General features: G+C 37.3%; 1 protein-coding gene across 3 annotated transcripts in view; it reads right to left on the bottom strand.

Moving 5' to 3' along the window:
• The window catches only part of LPGAT1 (lysophosphatidylglycerol acyltransferase 1), a 113,924-nt gene that overhangs the window by 26,469 nt on the left and 67,705 nt on the right, over positions 1 to 19,750 (bottom strand). For all 3 annotated transcript variants that reach the window (XM_066361800.1, XM_066361799.1, XM_066361801.1), the window contains 4 exons: positions 12,681 to 12,799; positions 9,609 to 9,704; positions 6,131 to 6,404; positions 1,988 to 2,114 (listed from right to left, as the gene is read on the bottom strand). In XM_066361800.1, coding sequence (XP_066217897.1) covers positions 1,988 to 2,114; positions 6,131 to 6,404; positions 9,609 to 9,704; positions 12,681 to 12,799 — 616 coding nt within the window. The remainder of the gene's footprint in view (positions 1 to 1,987; positions 2,115 to 6,130; positions 6,405 to 9,608; positions 9,705 to 12,680; positions 12,800 to 19,750) is intronic.

The following is a 19,750-nucleotide window of genomic DNA, read 5'->3' as shown; positions in this document are numbered from 1 at the left end:
CAGACGCTGAGGAAGGCTCCATGGAACCTCTGCCTCAGGCGCTAAAAACAGCTCAGTTGCGCGCCTGGCCCCAGATGGGCAGAGCATCAGCCCCAGATGGGGGTTGTCGGGTGGATCCTGGTTGAGGTTCATGCGAGTTTGTCTATCTCCCCCCATCCCACTTGAAAAAAGATGAAGAAGAAAAAAGAACTTCCCAGACAAGAAAAAGTTAAAGGAGTTCATCACCACCAAACCAGTGTTACAATAAATATACAAAAAAAGATAAAAAACATGAACAATAAAACGGCAATAAATACCCATCTATCAATAATTGAATCTAAAAAAACAACATCAATGAAGAAGCAGAACAGAAACATACTCATAGATACAGAGAAGATTCTGACAGTTACCAGATGGGAGGGAGGCTGGCTGGTAGGTGAAGGAATTGGTACAAATTGGTTGTTACAGAATATTCACAGGATGTAAAGTACAGCATAGGGAATACAGCCAATAATATTGTAATAACTATGTATGGTGTCAGACGTGTATGAGAGTTATCAGGATGCTCACTTAGTTATATAATGTCTAATCACTGATGTATACACCTAAAATATAATATTGTATGTCAACTGTAATTGAAAAATAAAAAAATATTTTAAGTAAAAGAAAAAAAAAGTTTTCTTACTTTATACATGAACTTCATTATTCAGCAATGTAAGTCACACAAGAGAATCAATAAGAATTTTATAGTCATCCCTCACACATCAAAAACCCAAACCGCAATACTTAAAACTTTAAGTTTTAAAATTTAAGTTCCAAAAAATTCCAACTGTGTACTTATATTTGTAAAACTCTGATGATTTACACATATGCTACCTACCTACTCTAAACGGTATACATTTTGAATAGTTTTCCTCTTGAATGGAAGGGTTTTGTGGCCGTTTTGACCTTCGTTGGAACTAACTGCTCATTTTGTAACTTAATTACCATGGGTTGAGATCTTTGACCAGGAAAACAGAAGAAAGATAAATGGCTTATAAAGTGATCAAATCTATCTAGAACTTATCAGTATCATACTTTGATATAAAAACACCTACATATATTTAAATGAAACTTTTAAAAAAGAAATCTACATATATAAAATCTTAAAAAGCTACCACAGAGTATTCATTAAATATTTTGCTGTTGTTTATGCAAATGTTATAGTATTAAAATATTAAATATTTTAAAATGTAAGTCATAGCTAAGTTATCCATTTAATCATTCAGAAAATCTTACATGATTTAATGATTTAAAACCAAATTCTACTTCTATTAATACAAATCTACTTAACACAAATGAGTATATATTCATCTTTGATGTTGGTATTTTAATTATGTTTACAGAAGCATTTCAGGCAATCAAGTAATCATAGAGCTTCTAGAATGTCTTTTTTTTTTTTTTACAGAGACAGAGTCAAAGAGAAGAACAGATAGGGACAGATAGACAGGAAGGGAGAAAGATGAAAAGCACCAATTCTTTGTTGTGGCACCTTAGTTGTCCACTGATTGCTTTCTCATATGTGCCTTGACTAGGTGTCTACAGCAGAGTGAGTGACCCCTTGATCAAGTCAGCAACCTTAGGCTTCAAGCAGCAACCTTTGGGTTCAAGCCAGCGACCATGGGGTCATGTCTATGATCCCAGGCTCGAGCCAGCAACCCTGCACTTAAGCTGGTGAACCCGCGCTCAAGCTGGTGAGCTTGGGGTTTGGAACCTGGGTCCTCTGTGTCCCAGTCCAACACTCTATCCACTGCGCCACTGCCTGGTCAGGCTAGAATGTCATTTTTAGAGACTTACCCTCAATGAAAATAACTACTTCCAATGATATTTTCATATTAAAAATTTAACATAGTAATTTCAAGCTAACCATTTTCATTATCGATTAAACATTTAATATTGAAACATTCACACAGTCCTAGGATAGTACTTTATGTTGGATATATGTTGAGTATTAATACAGAATTCTTACCTGTAATGTACATGTGTAACTGCTGGTTTCCTGTATCCAAGGATCCAGGTTTGAATATCTATGGGTTCAGCTTTGGGATAAGCTATTGTTGTATCTATGATCCACTGGAGGCCTTTTGATTTGCTGTCTGAGAACAAAGAAAAAAACAACTTAAAATTGGATCACTTTTTATATTATTTACAACAAATAAAAGTATAGGTTATTTGAGGAGTATAAAACATGTTGATGTACCTTTTGCTGTAAGAAAACAGAAGTAACTTTGGTATTACTGTTCTATATGATACACTCAGGATGAAATTAAGCATTTCCTATTACATTGTAAAATAGAGGAATTTCAAACAAATTAACAAATAACAGCACTATTATTTATTGGACATGTACCATTCAGATATTCAATACAATTATGCACTATCAAGGTTTAATTCAGTGTTTTTCAACTGCCAGTCCATGGACCATTCTGCCAGAAATTTTGTGCCAGTCTGTGAAAGAGTTAACCACCCTGATGTATGGAGATTATAGATCCAATGACCTTAGTCAAATTCACTTATGCTCAGAGTGCTTTTTGCATTAGCGGTCCCTGAAATAATTCTCCTATTTTCACCTGTCACCAAAGGTAAAAAGATTGAAAACCACTGATCTAATTTATATTTTATCACCCATAAAACTGGCCTATGAAAATGTCAAAAGTTAAAGTATCACATCACAAAAATGAAAAACAGACCTCAAAACCAAACAAAAACATTCATTAGCTATAACACAATACTAAAATATGAACACCAAGGTTTGTGACACCCAAAAGACATTAATAAATATTGGAATATGGCAATAAAAGTAAACATTTTATTAACACACATGATTGTCAAGTGCTGCTATTGTTTAAAGCTAAACCCAAACCTCTTCCCATTGTAGCAAGAGTTACATACAAACAAACCAATACACCTGTCTGCCCTTGGTCGGTTCAATAAGTAACTACTGCTGTGAGAGGGACTGGGGAAGTGCTTTTTATTGTCAGCATGGAGTACAAAGTTAAACAAGAATCGAAAGGAGAATCTTCACAAAGAGTGCTGAGAGCCAGACTTTAACATGTAATGGTTTATCCTTTATCTGAGGTATTTGAAATCCTTAAAAAATAAAATTTATTTCCAAACATACGTCCAAAAGTGCACTAGGAATCAAAGATATTTTACTTTTTTATGTCAAATAATTACAAACTGGCCCTAAATATTTAAAAAATTTCAGACAACATCTTGAAGGGGGGGGGAAATACCCATAAAATAAATAAGCAAAAAAATATTTAAAAAATATTTTTAAATAACATATTACTAAAGGAACAAAGTTATGTAATAAAATACAATTTGATGAGCTACCTGCTATGTACAGGCTGAATGTTGAGGGGTACAGTATACTGATGTCTGCAACTTACTTTGAGATGTGAAAAAAACACACACAAGATAGACTAATGGACAGACAGCTGGAGAGAGGTATGATAAAGCAAATTACAGTAAAATGCTAATTACAGAATCTGGTTGGTCAACTCACGGATATTAACTGTAAAATTTTTCCAACTTTTATGTATTTTTGAAAATTTTTATAATAAAACCACAGGGGGAAAAACACGAGACTTGTTTAATTAGTATTAAATCATACAATAAGCAAAGAAAAACCTAATCATTTCAAGTTAATCAAACACAATTTTGATAATGTGTATGGATTACATATTAAAACAGATACATAAAAAAAACTAAATAATGAATAGAAACAGTAAGTAAAATACATAATACCAAAACACAGAGGAAAAAAAATGGTAAACTACAAGTAAAACTAATTTTCAGGTATACAACTTTCTAGAATTTCTTATGATTTTTCCATAGATGGGATACAAAATTCAGAATAGAATTTTTCATGAAGATAAATAATAACTACTTTGCTTTGGTTATAAGCAGAAATTATCTTGTTCCCAAGGAAACAAACACTTTTCTACACCATTGTGTAATCAGTATGACAACTGTCCCTGCATTTGAGATCTAGAACATCCCAGGAGATTGACTGGGTACAACTACTTAAAAACAGCAGTCTTAATTAGCGCAACAAATCCTATTTGGAAGTCCTTTGCTTCAAGCATGGTTTGGCTGACATTACCACACTGTCTCTCTAGCAACAAAGCTATTCTGAACTTTCCTTTTCTATTAAAAGACTTTTTCAATTTGTCTTTTTAATAGAAAATGAAAGACTGAGTGAGAGCTGAATGTGAAGCAGCTACTTCAAAAGAAAAAACAAATAAAAGGAAAATTCAGTGTAATCTCATAGACATTTTCCTATGTCTGGTCCTTATTGTCATTTAAAAATACATGTTTCTGAGGGCCTATCATTTCTATTTTAATTTTGTCTAAAAAATATAGTTAAAAATAGCAATATGCTACTAAGGAAACAGGTCTAGTGAGTTTCTTTCCACTTCTATCACCTATCATGTGTCTTAAACTTGCTCATAACAGACTTCATGCTGTTCATACAAATGTTGTGTGCAAATCTTTACAATTCACCAAGCTAGTTCCAAAATATGCAGTTGCACCTTTGAATATGGTTTATTTCCTGAACATAAAAGTAATACATACTCATTACTTTTAAAAAAAATACAGAAAAACATTAAGAAATTAAAAATAATCATTCATAATACAACACATAGAAACGATCGTGGCTAACATTTTGGTATCTTTCACTCATTTTCTACTGCTTTATTATTTATATTTATTTATTTATTGACAGAGACAGAGAGTCAGAGAGAGGGACAGACAGGAAGGTAAAGAGATGAAAAGCATCAATTCTTCGTTGCGGCACCTTAGTTGTTCATTGATTGCTTTCTTGTATGTGCCTTGACTAGGGGGCTACAGCAGAGCAAGTTACCCCTGCTCAAGCCAGTGACCTTGGGACCTTGGGCTCAAGCCAGCAATCTTGGGCTTCAATCTATCAACCTTTGGGCTTAAGCCAGCAGCCATGGGGTCATGTCTATGATGATCCCACACTCAAGCCAGCAACCCTGTGCTCAAGCTGGTGAGTCCGTGCTCAAGCTGGATGAGCTTGTGTTCAAACCAGCGACCTCAGGGTTTCAAACCTGGGTCCTCCACGTCCCAGTCAGACACTCTATCCACTGTGCCATCTGGTTAGGCTATTGTTTACATCTTTGAGCTCAGATTATTTTCACCAGAGTTGTATGTTCCTCCCACTCTATTAGCATTAGAAAGCATAAGTATTTTTACAAGCCAATAACAATTCTCCATAAACATCATTTGTAATGGCTATTGTATTCTGTTGTATGTATATTTTATAATTACCTATCCTGCCTCCCTTCTGGCCATTTCCTTTTTTTTTTTTTTTTTTGTTATTATAAATAATGCTGTGATAAATTTCTTTGCCAGTATTTCAGATTATTTCCTCTTGTTAAGTATTTTTTGCAGTGGATAACTGAGTCATTTATCAACATTTTAAAGCTCTTAAATACTGCCAAACTGTATTAAATTCATTCTCTGTATTAAAGACAAACATTAAAGTTTTCTAAATTTGATAAAATTATTTCATTACTATTCATTTGCATATCTATGATTAGTTTCACAAATTAGTCATTTCTCTCCCTATGTCTTTCTTTTTTTTTTTTTCTCTTAGAGATTTAGAGAGAGAAACATCAATCTGTTCCTGTACATCCCCTGACCGGGGATCGAACCCAAAACCTTTGTGTGTTGAGATAATGCTCTTACCAACAGAGCTACCTGGCAGTGCTCTCCCTATGCTTTTAGCCATGCTGTTCCACTGCCAGTAATCTACACCCCAGAAACATTTCCACAATATGTAAATCTATTTATAGGAACATGTATTGCAGCAGTGGGAATCACCAGGTATAAGAATAGGTCGGGTAGGGGAAAGACACCTTTGACTTCAAGCATTTCTGCATTATTTGAATAAATTATTGTAAGCGTGAACTAATTTCAGAAATAGAAACATTTAAAATTGTATTTCATCTTCTCCCTGAGCATTAATTCTATTTGAAAAAAAATTATAAAGATAGAAAAGAACAACAATGTTATATCTTCTGGGACTCCAGAAAATCTTTTAATTCTAACAAAAGAAGAAAAATGCTAAAAACCATCATACCCAAATCTTTAGCATCTCCTCCTGCCAGACTTCCATTTTCCTGTCTTGCCACAAGTGTACTCAAAATAATTTTTGTTGCTCCAATCCTTGGCAGAGTGACATGTGTAAGAAACGGCAAGTTATTTTTCTTGGCAAATGCCTGACTTGTTTCTCGCCTCTTCCTAAGGAAGCCCCCTTCTGGAAATAAAACAATCCACTTTCGATCTCTGCTCCTGTAATTATTCTCTAGATGCTTCTTGAGAAGAAGAAGCTGTTGGTCACGATGAGATTTTCCCTAGAAGGTAGACACACATATAATAAGTAAAGGTACATTTGAACTCAAACTGCTATAGAATTAAATAGTAGTAACAGCTTCTAAAGTAAAATCTAATCATAGACTAGAAGGGTGATTTCCCCCCGCTTTTTACCCATCTTGACCATAGTGGTAAAAAGCAGTTATTAGTACTTGTACAAATAGACCCTTCTTTCTACAGAAAAAAAAAATTGCTCTAATTGCCCATGAGAGGTCATTCATTCATCAATTCAGTGACTGTTTACTGCACGCCTCCCACTTCCCAGGCACTGTCCTACACACTAGAAACAGAAGTAAGAGAGCCTCACGGAGCTTACTCAAGTGGGGAAAACTGTAAATAAGGAGCTTACTCAACTGGTGATAAGAGTTAGGACAAAGAGTAAGAGGACAGAGAGGGTCAAGAGGGAAAGCAGCTCTGAGGAGGTGAAATTTGAGCAAAGAGCTGATAATACGAGGGAACAAGCCCTGTGAAGATGTGAGGCGGAGTATTCCAGGTCGTAAGAACAAGAAGGACAGAAGCCCTGAGCTGGGAACAAACTGCGGCAGATTCAAAGACCTGAACCCAGGCCAGCACTGAAGTGCGATGAATGGGGTAGAAAGCGCAGGGGAGGAAGCTGCAGAGGCAGGAAACAGATAGGAAGGGCCCTGCACTTGGTAAGTAAGTGGTTTGGGGTAGAAAGTCACTGCATAGTTTTGAATAAGAAAGTGTCGTGATCTTGTTTATATTTTAAAAAAATCTGCTGGCTCCAGTGACAAAAAAAAACTACAGGACATAAATGAAGAGACTAGACTACTGCAGCTTGTCCAGACAAAGGAGTTTGATGAGATTTGTCTCCGGTCTATGAGAAGTAGATACATTCAGGAGAAAATGTGAAAGTCAAGCTAGCAGGACCCGCTGATGCACTGGATCTTAGTTGTGAGGGAAGGAGAGGAAAGAGGATGACTTGGAGACTGAGAAGAAGAATCCAGAAAAATTTGAAAAAGGCCCCAAACCCACAACTAAATCTTACAAAGGTTCTTCCTTCCAGTATCATCAATTCACTAATAATTTTCCAGCCAACGCAATCACAGAAGCTCCCTAGAATAATCTGTGTGCTTTTAGTCTTTACCTTATTCCAAATGCAAAGCAAGGAAGACGTTTTCGTAACTAATTTACTGAACTGAATTATGACTTAGCTTTATGTATGTAAGTTTCCGAGTCTACATGTAAAATATTTTTAATATTCTTGGAAATAACTTGTCAAAATTGTCTAGTAGCAAAGTCCCCAGAGATTTTCTTTACCATTGATACTTTTTCTCTCAACTCCTTCCATGTTATAGATTTCTGTTACTATCAGGGGGAAAATGTTTTTAGAAAAGAATTTGCAAATCTCTCTGACATTTGAAATAGTCTTTAAGTATGATAGACTTACATTGTAATAAAAAGGAAAATGGTTTGCATTATTTTCTACTTTTTATTTTTAAGTGAGAGGAAGGGAAATAGACTCCCGCATACATCTCAATCCCAGTCTGGGGCCAATATTCTAATCACCCAAGCCATCCTCAGCACCTGCGGCTGATGCTCAAACAAGTCGAGCCACTGGCTGTAGGAGAAAAGGGAGATAAGGGGAGAGGGAGGAGGGAGAAGCAGATGGTGGCTTTTCCTGTGTGCTCTGACCGGAAATCAAACTCAGGATGTCCATACGCCAAACTGACATTCGATCCACTGAGCAAACTGACCAGGGTCTTATTTTTTACCTTTATCCCTTCAAAGTACACTGGCAATGTAGTATAATTTAGCTTCTTCTTGATAACTGAGAATCATATTGGGGTCACTTGTTATACTATACTACACTATCAATTCAACAAATTCCTTAGACCCCCATGATCCAAAGGGTTCAGCTAGTTTTTTCTATGGATCCCCTTAAACTGTTAAGTTTCAAATCCTGGGACAGTCTGAGATATTAGACTAACTTCTTTTTGTTCTGATTACTATCTATTTTGTCTCAACCTTGTGGCCAATCCCCACTTCTACTTCTTCCTGAGGTTCCAGAACATAAATCTGGTTCATCCAAAGAACTATGGATGTTTCCAGAAGAAACTAGATAACGGCACAGTGTGTGAAAAACAAAAATGTGTTCTGTATATAGAACTGTCTGTAGTGAAGAATATGTGTTTTGTGACACCTATTTTCATAGAGCTTAGAATTTTTCTACACACTTCGAGTTTATTTCTGAATTTGTGATTCTAAGATGAGGCTTGGTTAGAATCACTAGTGATTCATTAAGTTCTTATTATGTGTAAGTTACTGCACAATCCAGGTTTAAGTTGCCAAATACATCAATAACAGCTCCGTGTGTCATTACCATACACAAAATGCTTGCATGTTGTATTTCAGTGTCCAATTCTGAGAAAATAAAGTGTGTGATGCTAGCAGCCTGTCAGGAGAACTCTATAATGTAGTGCTGACTTGACAAGAGGCTTTGATTCTTTTTCCTGCACACTAAATTATTCCTAATGCTTGGGGCCCATTCCCAGTCCACCTTCTTCTGTCAAACCCATACTCACTCTGTATTTATGCCAAATATCATCTTCTCCTCTAAAGTCTTTCTGGAGTCACAGAAATCAGATGTACATACTTTTCCTCCTATAAATTCTCAAAATATTTCTTCTTATGTATTTAATACTCTCCCTACTGCTAATTTACATACCTCATATAACAGTGACACTTGTAAATAAAAATAACAATGATAATAAAAGTGATGACAATGGTAACCCTGATAAAAATGATAATGGGGGAGCAAACACTGTTCTGAGTGCTTCTCAGGTCCTACTTCATTCAGTCCTCACAAGAACCCTTTGAGGGGGGGCACCTACGATTCTCATCTGAAAAATGAGGAAGCATTGAGAGTAATAACTCGTCCAATTCACAGAGTTATGAAGTCGAAGAGCTGAGAATGTGGCAGGTGCTTGATAAATGTTTACTGAACACTGTACTGTTTGGAAGGGAAAAGGAGAATAAAGATTAGGTACATTATCAGCATTTTAATGCTCATGCATACTCAGGTTCAGACTGAAATAAATTGTTTAGGGAACAAAGAATCAGAAGAAGGGCTCCCTGAATTCACCTATTATAACTGGTTTTGTTAAGCCTCTCTATATAATGATCAGGCCATCAATATGGGAAAAAATATGCTCATTACTTACCTGTCTTATAAAGAAGTCTCCGTGTATTAGAGAAACTATTCCAAAGTTTGTGTACTTAAAAATATGATCCATCAACCACATCATTTGAGCAACAACCTAACATATTTAAAAACAGAAAATAATTAAAGTTAAATGGAAGAAACATGACTATAGCCAACTTTTAAGTGTTGATGAGTACTTTCTTTGAATGTACCATGAATCATGCAGTAAATCAAGTGAACTTGTAAACATAAGTTAATACTGCCCTAACTTATTAGGCAAGAGGTAAAGATTATAATATTTCCAGCTTTGTATTTCTCAATTACTCCTTCTTGAAAGAAGATTTAAAAAATTCTTCAAGATATCAAACTGTTTGGTAATATTAGATCCTAAAAGATGTTTAGTATAACTAATCTGAAAACAAAAACAAAATCACCCTGAGCAGAAAAATGAACCTAAGACAAACTAACTGAAATCTTTTTATAAAAGCAAACAAACAAAACTTTCTTTTGTCCACATGACTGGTGAATTTCAGATTAACTATATTCTGGTTAATAGTTATTATCTATGCCAAACTGGAGTTAGAGTAATAATTAATAATGTTAGGCATGTCTATATTGACCATTTTAATCATTTTTTGAGATTCAAAACTAATTAAAGACACTGAATAATCATTATAATGTAATTACCATATCAGTAAAAATAAAAATGTTAATTAGGCATTTTTTTTTATACAAAGCCAAATAAACTAGTTTTTACAAAATTTTAACATCATGGTTTTAGGGGACAGGCAATAAATATTACTAGAAGTACAAATATATCTATACAGTGATAGTACAATGTGTCCGTAAAGTCATGGTGCACTTTTGACCGGTCACAGGAAAGCAACAAAAGACGATAGAAATGTGAAATCTGCACCAAATAAAAGGAAAACCCTCCCAGTTTCTGTAGGATGATGTGGCAGCATGTGCGCATGTGCAGATGATGATGTAACACCGTGTAAACAGCGGAGCAGCCCACAGCCATGCCAGTCGAGATGTGTACGGTTCAGAGGAAAGTTCAGTGTGTTCTGTGGCTCGCTAAATTCGAATCCGTGACCAAAGTGCAACGTGAATATTGGCGCGTTTATAATGAAGCGCCACCACATAGGAATAACATTACTTGGTGGGATAAGCAGTTGAAGGAAACCGGCAGTTTGGTGGAGAAACCCCATTCTGGTAGGCCATCAGTCAGTGACGAGTCTGTAGAGGCTATACGGGGTAGCTACCTAAGGAGCCCTAAAAAATCTGTGCGTGAGCCCACATCGAACTGCACTAATATATATGAAACTGGGAGAGTTTTCCTTTTATTTGGTGCAGATTTCACATTTCTATCATCTTTTGTTGCTTTCCTGTGACCGGTCAAAAGTGCACCATGACTTTACGGACACACTGTATTTTAACAATTCAAGATTCTGAATAGAAGCAAGGATTAAATTTATTCCACATTCCAGCAAGATTAAGCCTCTGCTTTTCAGATAAGCAAGAAAAACAAATTCTACAATAATCAAACATATTTTCCTTGACTCACCTCATTTTCTGACCCCTGACCTACTGAATCAAAATCTCTAGGACCCAAGCTCACCAGGTTTATTTTTGCCGTGGTATTTTGGCCAAGACTATCTCACTAAAGAAGAAGGCCCTTGTTTTTCACTATTCTGCCTTACTAAATTCTACTTCTTCAAGGTCAAGTTTATGTGTTCTTCTCTCCACAAAGTTTTCCATATCCATCATGTACATCGTGAGCTCAGGACACCGAATACTTATCACTTTGCAAATGTATTGTTTGCTATACTCTCCCTCCACTTATCACTGGCCTGTTAGCTGCTTTAAAAGCAGGAAAGTATCTCATAGGATGGTGTTTTATATTTACAGTCACTGACCATGAATATAAAGCACTTAGTAAACATCTACTAAATTGGTTATTTCCTATTAGACCAAATATTTGCTCAACTAATTTTATATGTTTTCTATATTTTCTAGGAATAGAACCTCTTTAACTTCTAAGGTGATAATTTCTTTAATGCCACAGAGAATTTATTTTAAACCCACCCAGTATATACATATATTTTAGTTATCAACATAAGCAATGTAAATCAACAGTTCAAACAGAGCCTTAGTAATACTAAATATAAAAGGAGCCTGATATTTTTCCTTTCAATATGCTTTGTAAATGAAATCCAAAATAATATTTATCTTCTTTTCCTTTGGCTGAAGATCCCCAAGACCACCAAGTTCACTGACCAACTTTACTCTTCTGTCTTAAGTAACACTGCTTTGTGTGTCTGTTTTTCTCGCACTGGTAATCTGCCACTTCACCTTAAGACAGCCCCCCCCATTTAACCATATTCATTTTGCTTTCATCTCAGTTTTTTAGACAGCTTTATGGAGCTATAATTCACACTATCCATGTTATTATTATTTTTTTAAGTCTCTAAATTACTCTCCTGGAGTGACTTAGAAGTATATATTTTCTTCTTTTAAGTTTGCTAAATTTTCAGGAAAAGTATACATATTAAAGTCTATGTTTCAGCCTGACCAGACGGTGGTGCAATGGATAGAGCATTAGACTGGGATGCAGAGGACCCAGGTTTGAAACCCTCAGGTCGCCAGCTTGAGTGCAGGCTCATCCAGCTTGAGTATATGCTCACCAGCTTGAGCGCAGGGTTGCTGGCTTGAACATGGGATCATAGACATGACCCCATGGTTGCTGGCTTGAGCCCAAAGGTCACTAGCTTGAAGCCCAAGGTTGCTGGCTTGAGTCCAAGGTCGCTGGCTTGAGCAAGGGGTAACTTGCTCTACTATAGCCCCCGGGGTCAAGGCATATATGAGAAAGCAATCAATGAACAATTAAGGAGACTAAAGAGCTGCAATGCAGAATTGATGCTTTTCATCACTCTCCCTTCCTATCTGTCCCTATCTGTCTCTCTCTCTCTCTCTCTGTCTCTGTCAGAAAAAAAAAAAAAAGTCTATGTTCTGAACCATAACAAGATACTGAATTGCTTCTGTGTCACCCGCCCCTTCCTGCTGCCGCCCCTGCCATCAGATGGCTTACCAGTCCTTTGTCCTGGAGGCACATCATCAGAGTACACACGTCCCCTGTTGCCTGATGATTCACCAACATGACTGCTTCATCTTTTGAAATTGTTTTAATATCATCGCCCCATTCCATCACTGTAAGAATAAACAAGCTGTCACTATAAAGACTTTTACATTACTAAGAATCTTATGTTAGAAAAACTGGTATACATTAATAATGACACAAAATTTCTACAAGTTTAGAACTTTATTTCCTATAAAAATCAGGACATTGGTATAACATTTTGCAGATCCCCAAAACATCTGTTAAAATATAAAATGGTCATGCCTTTTGAGCTAGAAGTTCCACTTCTTAAAATTTATCTTACAGAAACATCTGTCCAAAGAGGCAAATATATATGCATAAAAGATGATTATTTCAACTTAAATGTTCACCAACAGGAGACTGAATAAGAAAATTAAGATATAATACAAGAGTAGAAACCCATTAAAAGAATGGAGGGTACCTCTGTACCCTAACCTAACTTGTTGTCAAGTAAACAGAGCAAATCATAAAACAGAATACATAGCACGATAACATAGTTCTAAAGAAGGAAGAAAATTTGTTATTTAATACATTGAGAAAAGTCCGGGGGCATAAATTCCAAACTATTTATATATATATATATATATATATATATATATATATATATATATATATATATATTTTGTATTTTTCTGAAGCTGGAAACGGGGAGAGACAGTCAGACAGACTCCCGCATGCGTCCGACCGGGATCCACCTGGCACGCCCACCAGGGGCGATGCTCTGCCCACCAGGGGGAGATGCTCTGCCCCTCCAGGGCATCGCTCTGCCACAACCAGAGCCACTCCAGCACCTGGGGCAGAGGCCAAGGAACCATCCCCAGCGCCCGGGCCATCTTTGCTCCAATGGAGCCTTGGCTGCAGGAGGGGAAGACAGAGACAGAGAGGAAGGAGGGGGGGTGGGGGTGGAGAAGCAAATGGGCGCTTCTCCTATGTGCCCTGGCCGGGAATCGAACCTGGGTCCCCCGCACGCCAGGCCGACGCTCTACCGCTGAGCCAACCGGCCAGGGCCCAAACTATTAATATTGATCACCATTACAAAGTGATTTCCAAAGCCCTTCAGATTTTGAATTATAATAAAATATGCAAATATTATAAAAATGTATAAAGTATTTTCATTTAAAAAAAGAAAATATGTTACATTTATTAAAAATCTCCAGATGAAGTCATTGCACCAAAATCTATGTGTACACTCTAAGGCAGGGGTCTCAAACTTGTGGCCCGCCAAACAATTTTGTGCGGCCCGCAGACTAATCCACGAAGTTCAAAATATTTATCCAAATATCATCTCACTCACTACCACAAGGAAAGAAGTCAAGCCACCTGCAGCTAATCGTCCTGGATGAAATAGGGATGAGGACACAAGGAGCCCACCTGCTTCACTTCCCCCAGCCTCCCTTCACCACAATATAGTTGAGCTCCTCACAATATAGTGGGAGCTAGCTCTTCATAGGAGCTCCTTTGAGAAGAGTCTGCTAATTTATTCTTTCTATTAAAATTCATTTATTTTAGCAAGGCATCCATTCATTTTCAAGATCTTAAAATTTTATGTTAAGAAAATTTTCAGGTGGGCTGAACATACAGTTGTTCATATGTGGAAAATAATAAATAATAATATAAGAATAAACTTGGTGTTTGCATACTCACAATTATATACATGGAACTTTATTAGAAAAATAAAATATGCCCTGACTGAATGGCTCAGCAGTAAAGCATCAGCCTGGCATGTGGAAGGCCCAGGTTCAATCTGGTCAGGGCACACAGAAGCAGCAACCATCTGCTTCTCTACGCCTCCCCCACCCCTCCTCTTTTCTCTCTCTCTTTTCCCACAGCCATGGTTCAAATAGTTAGAGCAAGCTGGCCCCAGGCACTGAGGATGGCTCCATGGCCTCACCTCAGGCACTAAAATAGCTCGGTTGCCAAGCAATGGAGCAATGCCCCAGATGGGCAGAGCATCACCCCATAGAGGGCTTGCTTAGTGGATCCCGGTGGGGTCTCATGTGGGAGACTGTCTCTATGCCGTCCCACCTCCCACTTAATAAAAGAAAGGAAAAGAAAAAAATATTTTAATATACTGTTCTATGAAATGAATTCTCAAAAAAAAATTGGATCAGGTCCACTATTTCCCAAGGGAATAAAGGAAACCTGAATAAAGACTGGAAGAGAAGTCTTCTGGTTGTAACAGAATTTTTAAAATTCTTGTTAAAAACGAAAGCATAAAATTATCACCAATTACACACACACACCAATAAACCTCACCCAAAAGTTATAGACTAGAATTTCAGGACATTTTACATCTCAAAAAGAAAATTTTAAAAAGAATAATTCATCACAAATTCTCTTAAAACAGTGATGCTCAAGCCATTATACTGAACCCAAGACAGAATAATGTGGAGAGAAGTTGCTTAATATATGACCAGAACAGCTATCTTTCCAAGTTCAAAAACGTTTATGCTTACAAGCTGATGTCACAATCTATTTTACCATCCTCTGCCTCAGTTTTTTTATTTATGAAACAATAATATCATTAATGCCACTAAAAACAGATTGTGAAAATAAATAAGACAAGCGTTAGAATCACAGAGGTTCTGGGCAACCGGATTATATGAAAGCTGAACTCACTTTTGAAATCATATTAACGAAAAGAGTCATATACCTACTGTGTAACATAAAGTCAGGTATTCTAATATGAATAGTAAAGACTGAAAGAGCAAAAGAGCACACCTAAGGATCTCACGTAACTCAAAACCGGGGCTTTCAGTACCCAACGTGGAGGCAGATTGGATTGGGTTCATCCAGAGTTAGAGTGTAGCAGAGCAAACGGGGCAAGAAAAAAACAGAATGAGAACATAATTAAGGGTGGCCATGAGAAAGGAGCTTCACGTTCTAATTAATGGAGGGGAGACTGGTGAGGAAAGGAACCAAGCAAGGGGTTATTTACTAAAAGAAAACGGAGGGAGGACGATATAATAGAGGTATTTGGCACTACTCCCCATCTCCACCCTTACCCATCCTATTCAAACTCCCAGAAGGCCCAGACATTTTGAAAAAGCCCCCTGGGTAAATCTCATGTACACTTGTAAAAAAGACCCACTGGAATTGAAGCACTGATGAGCTCTGTTTGATTATTTCTTTAAGCAAGTATACTGAACATATTAGGAAATTGTGGCCAATGCCCCCTTTTTTTGGCACTTAAAATTAGAAGGTTTAACTTGAGGAGGCGAGGCTCAAGATATAGCTTTTGAAGGGGTTGATTAACTAAAAGAATAATAGTGTATATTATTAAGTGGATATGTAATTAAATACCAATAATCTTAATAGATAACATTTATAGAATGCTTACTATATGCCAGGCATTTATAATTAGTAACAGAAAATAATTTACATTATTTTCTTATTCAATCTTCACAAAATCCCAAGTGCACAGATACCATTATCCCCAATTTACAATTGAGGAAAATGAGACACAAAAGGGTAAGCAGTATTTTCAAAGTTACGCAGTTAGGAAATAAGAGAATGAGATTCACAACCACTGTATTATGCTGTCACTGTTGGCCTGCCACAGGTCAGAGAACTTTGAAGGCAGTAATATGTGTGATTTGCTCACAGAGACCCTGAAGTTGCCCATGATTATGCCAGGAACTGGGGTGGACAAGCCACGTACCAAAGTCTTCAACAAATATGGTTGGTGGGCAGCATCAAAAAGGAGGTGCAGAAGCATACCACCAAAGAATTTAGTGTGATTTTTTTGTTTTTTGTTTTGCATACCAACTGAATAATAACCAAGTCTAAAGAGGTAATGGGGGTGTCCAAGGAAAAAAAGTCAGCATCATCTTTGGGCCCAGAATGCAGGCATCTTGAATTTAATACGCTCAACACAGAACCAGCTCTTTACCCTAGGCTCCTCTATTTCAACCAAGGACTGTCATTCACACATCAGCTCAAGACAAAACCTAAGACCACCTTTGGCTCCTTCTTTCCATAGTTCTCCACACTCAATCCATCTCTAAATCACATGGTCTCTGCCTCCAAAACACACCCTGCATCCTCTATGTCCGCCCTTACTCTCAAGCAACACTCACTCTTTCCCGGATTTCTGCAGCGACCTCCTCACTGGTCGTCTTGCTTCCACCCTAGCCACCTGCTTAAAAGAGCACTTCAGAATAGAATTGCCAATTCCAAATACCAATAAAATCAAAATCATCACTGGTAAGCCTGAATTAAAGAACAGGAAAGCCAAAGGTAATGACTGGTAAGTAACTATCTGGTATATATATATATATTTTTAAACCGACATATTAAACCAAATTCATAGACACAGAGAACAGATTGGTGGTTACCAGAGGGGAAGGGGATTGGAGGCTGGACAAAAGGGAAAAAAGGGTCAGCTGTATGGTTGATGGATAGTAACTAGACGTTAGGGGGGATCAATTTGTAGTGTGAACAGATGTTGAATTACGTTGTGTGCGTGAAGTACTTATACAATAAATAAATTACTATATTCCCCATGTATAAGATGCACCCTCATGTGAAAAATTTGGGGTCTAAAAACTGGGTGTGTCTTATACAGTGGTTGTGGCATTTCAAATGCCATAGATGGAACTGAGGATGAGGCAATATATGAAGACAGTGATTTGTCATCAGACACAGATGAGGACAAGCTAATGGAGGGAGTTTTGACAGTGACAAGGAGTTGTATGAATTTTATGATGAATAAAACCTGAGTTCAATAACTTTATGTAATACATTTTTTTTTTCAAATTTCAGGCCCCAAAATTAAAGTGTCTTATACAAGAGAGCGTCTTATACATGGGAAAATATGGTAATAAACTTACACTGTTTTCAAAAGGGAGAACTATTAATATCTTGGGAAAAGCAATTGTTCCTGCAGCCATTAGAACTTCAAAACTTTTAGCACCCCAGCCAATAGTCTGTTACATCCCCCAAACCCTATTTATTTCCACCTCCATCCCATTAAAGAACCACTACGTTAGAGAGTTCAAAATGAGTTAGGTCATTATAGGCCTGGGGTAAAATCAGAGTGAGGTTAAATAACAGATGATACTAGCACAGCCAGCAGGAGACCTAAGTGAGAATGTGCTTGTGGGAAACAGACCCACGCATCTGATGCTCATCTTTCTTTTCACCTACTCAGTCCCAGAATATGGCAGCCAGGGCTCTGGAAAGTCTTCTCTAGAAAATCTGACCAGCTCTAGAGAAAAGATCTAAAAATACTGACATTGAGGGTTCTCTAATGAACTATTCCAACCATGTTACCCTACAACTAGGCACCGGAATTCTGCGTATCATCTTATAAACCACACAAAGCCAGCAGGTGAAGGAACTGACATGACGTATGTGGAGGGATGGGCTAGGCTGTGGGGATGAGAGAGAACAGTTTTTTGTTAAAGGGGAGATGGTGAATATTTTTATAAAAAAAGAGTATCTTTAGTAACTTTATATCCTGGAATTAAAGAGCAAAGCTAACAGGAGGTTGTAATTAGTAAAGTGAAATAAGAGTGGCGAGATCTTAGCTTTCAGTATCTATGGATGAATGAGGGTGTGAAGAAACTGGGGGAGGGTGACCGAGAAAAGGGGAAGAGCCTCCAGACCCCAGTCTCAGGCCACCAAAGACACCCAAGGCAAAGTGGGCAATGAGAGGACTTAAAAACTCACCTAGAAAAGAGCAGTGTTCAGAAAATACCATGAACATGGATATCCTAAGTGGAGGTGAGCTAGACAAAGCTAGGGATGCCCCTTAAAATGAAAGGGCAGAAAGTAGACATAAGCATTCACACTAGCCAAATGCCCAAGAGGTCTTAAGAAACTCATAGCTGGAGCTAATATAGCCTCTGGATAAGGTGTGACTACATTCCCAAACCTTGAAATCTAGGCTAGTAGAGAAAGAAAGTACTATTGATGAAATTATAATCAAATGAGAATCAAATTTTTTTAATAAGAGAGAACAGGTAGGAAGAAAGAGATGAGAAGCATCAACTCACAGTTGCTTTACTTTAGTTGTTCATTGATTGCTAATGAGAAACTAATAACTGCATTACACAGCAGTACATTTTCCTATCTTGAAGAGCTTTCGTGTGCATTCTCTCCATAGCAACAGCAGCACTGTAAGGTGCACAAGCCAGGTAGGTATCAGTCTTACTTTTAAAGTTGAGGGTCAGAGAAGATATATAGAAGGTAATACTGCAAGTAAGCACTATAAATCTGACTGAAATCCTGGTCCACTGAGCCCTGGAACCAAAGCATAGGTAGCTCCTGTCTAAGGAGATTACTACCCATTCAACTAAAAGGGAAGTGTGCTATGCGTTCATGGCATAATGAAAATAGCATGGGCTCCAGAAGACCTTCATTCAAAGGCCAGCTGTCCCTGGCTACTTTATCACCCAGCAAAGCTGTACCACCCAAATTACTTCACTTCCCCTCATCTTCATTTTCTCACTTAAATAATGGAGTGGATATTCCTCCCTCTGAGGACTGATTTTAGTATTTCATAAGAAGCCACATGTAAGCACTTGCTAAAAAAGGCCTGGCCCATCAGGTACTCCATCGAGGTAAGCTATTCTTCTCGCTGGAGGCATTATCAGTTATCTATGGTTTGCAGAGAACTTAAGTCTCCTTGCTACAGGACGAAGTAAAAAGGCACAGGAAAGGCTCTTTTAACTGTAAGTCTTATCAGAAGATAAACAGTTTCTAAAGGAATCAGAAAAACTCAGAAAGCAAACTATACACTAAAGAATCTAAGGTCACAAAAAAACCCCACATCATTTCAAGATTGGTATTACTATGATGACGAATGTAAGTAAGAACATGACTTGGAGGAGAGAATAAAAGGACTACATAATTAGAATACACAATAAGTATAAGGTTCTCACTGAGCACGGAGTTCACACCCAGAGTCCATGGGTCCATATACAAACTTTAAAGAGTTATAAACCCCTTGAAATTGTCTGTAAAATTGACAGCACGTGCAAAGGTGCTGTGTGGTA

The sequence above is a fragment of the Saccopteryx leptura genome, chromosome 2 (genome assembly GCF_036850995.1).
Source record: "Saccopteryx leptura isolate mSacLep1 chromosome 2, mSacLep1_pri_phased_curated, whole genome shotgun sequence".
NCBI classification, from domain to species: Eukaryota; Metazoa; Chordata; class Mammalia; order Chiroptera; family Emballonuridae; genus Saccopteryx; species Saccopteryx leptura.
Note: the sequence above shows the minus strand (reverse complement) of the source record. Positions and strands in the feature narration are given on the sequence as shown.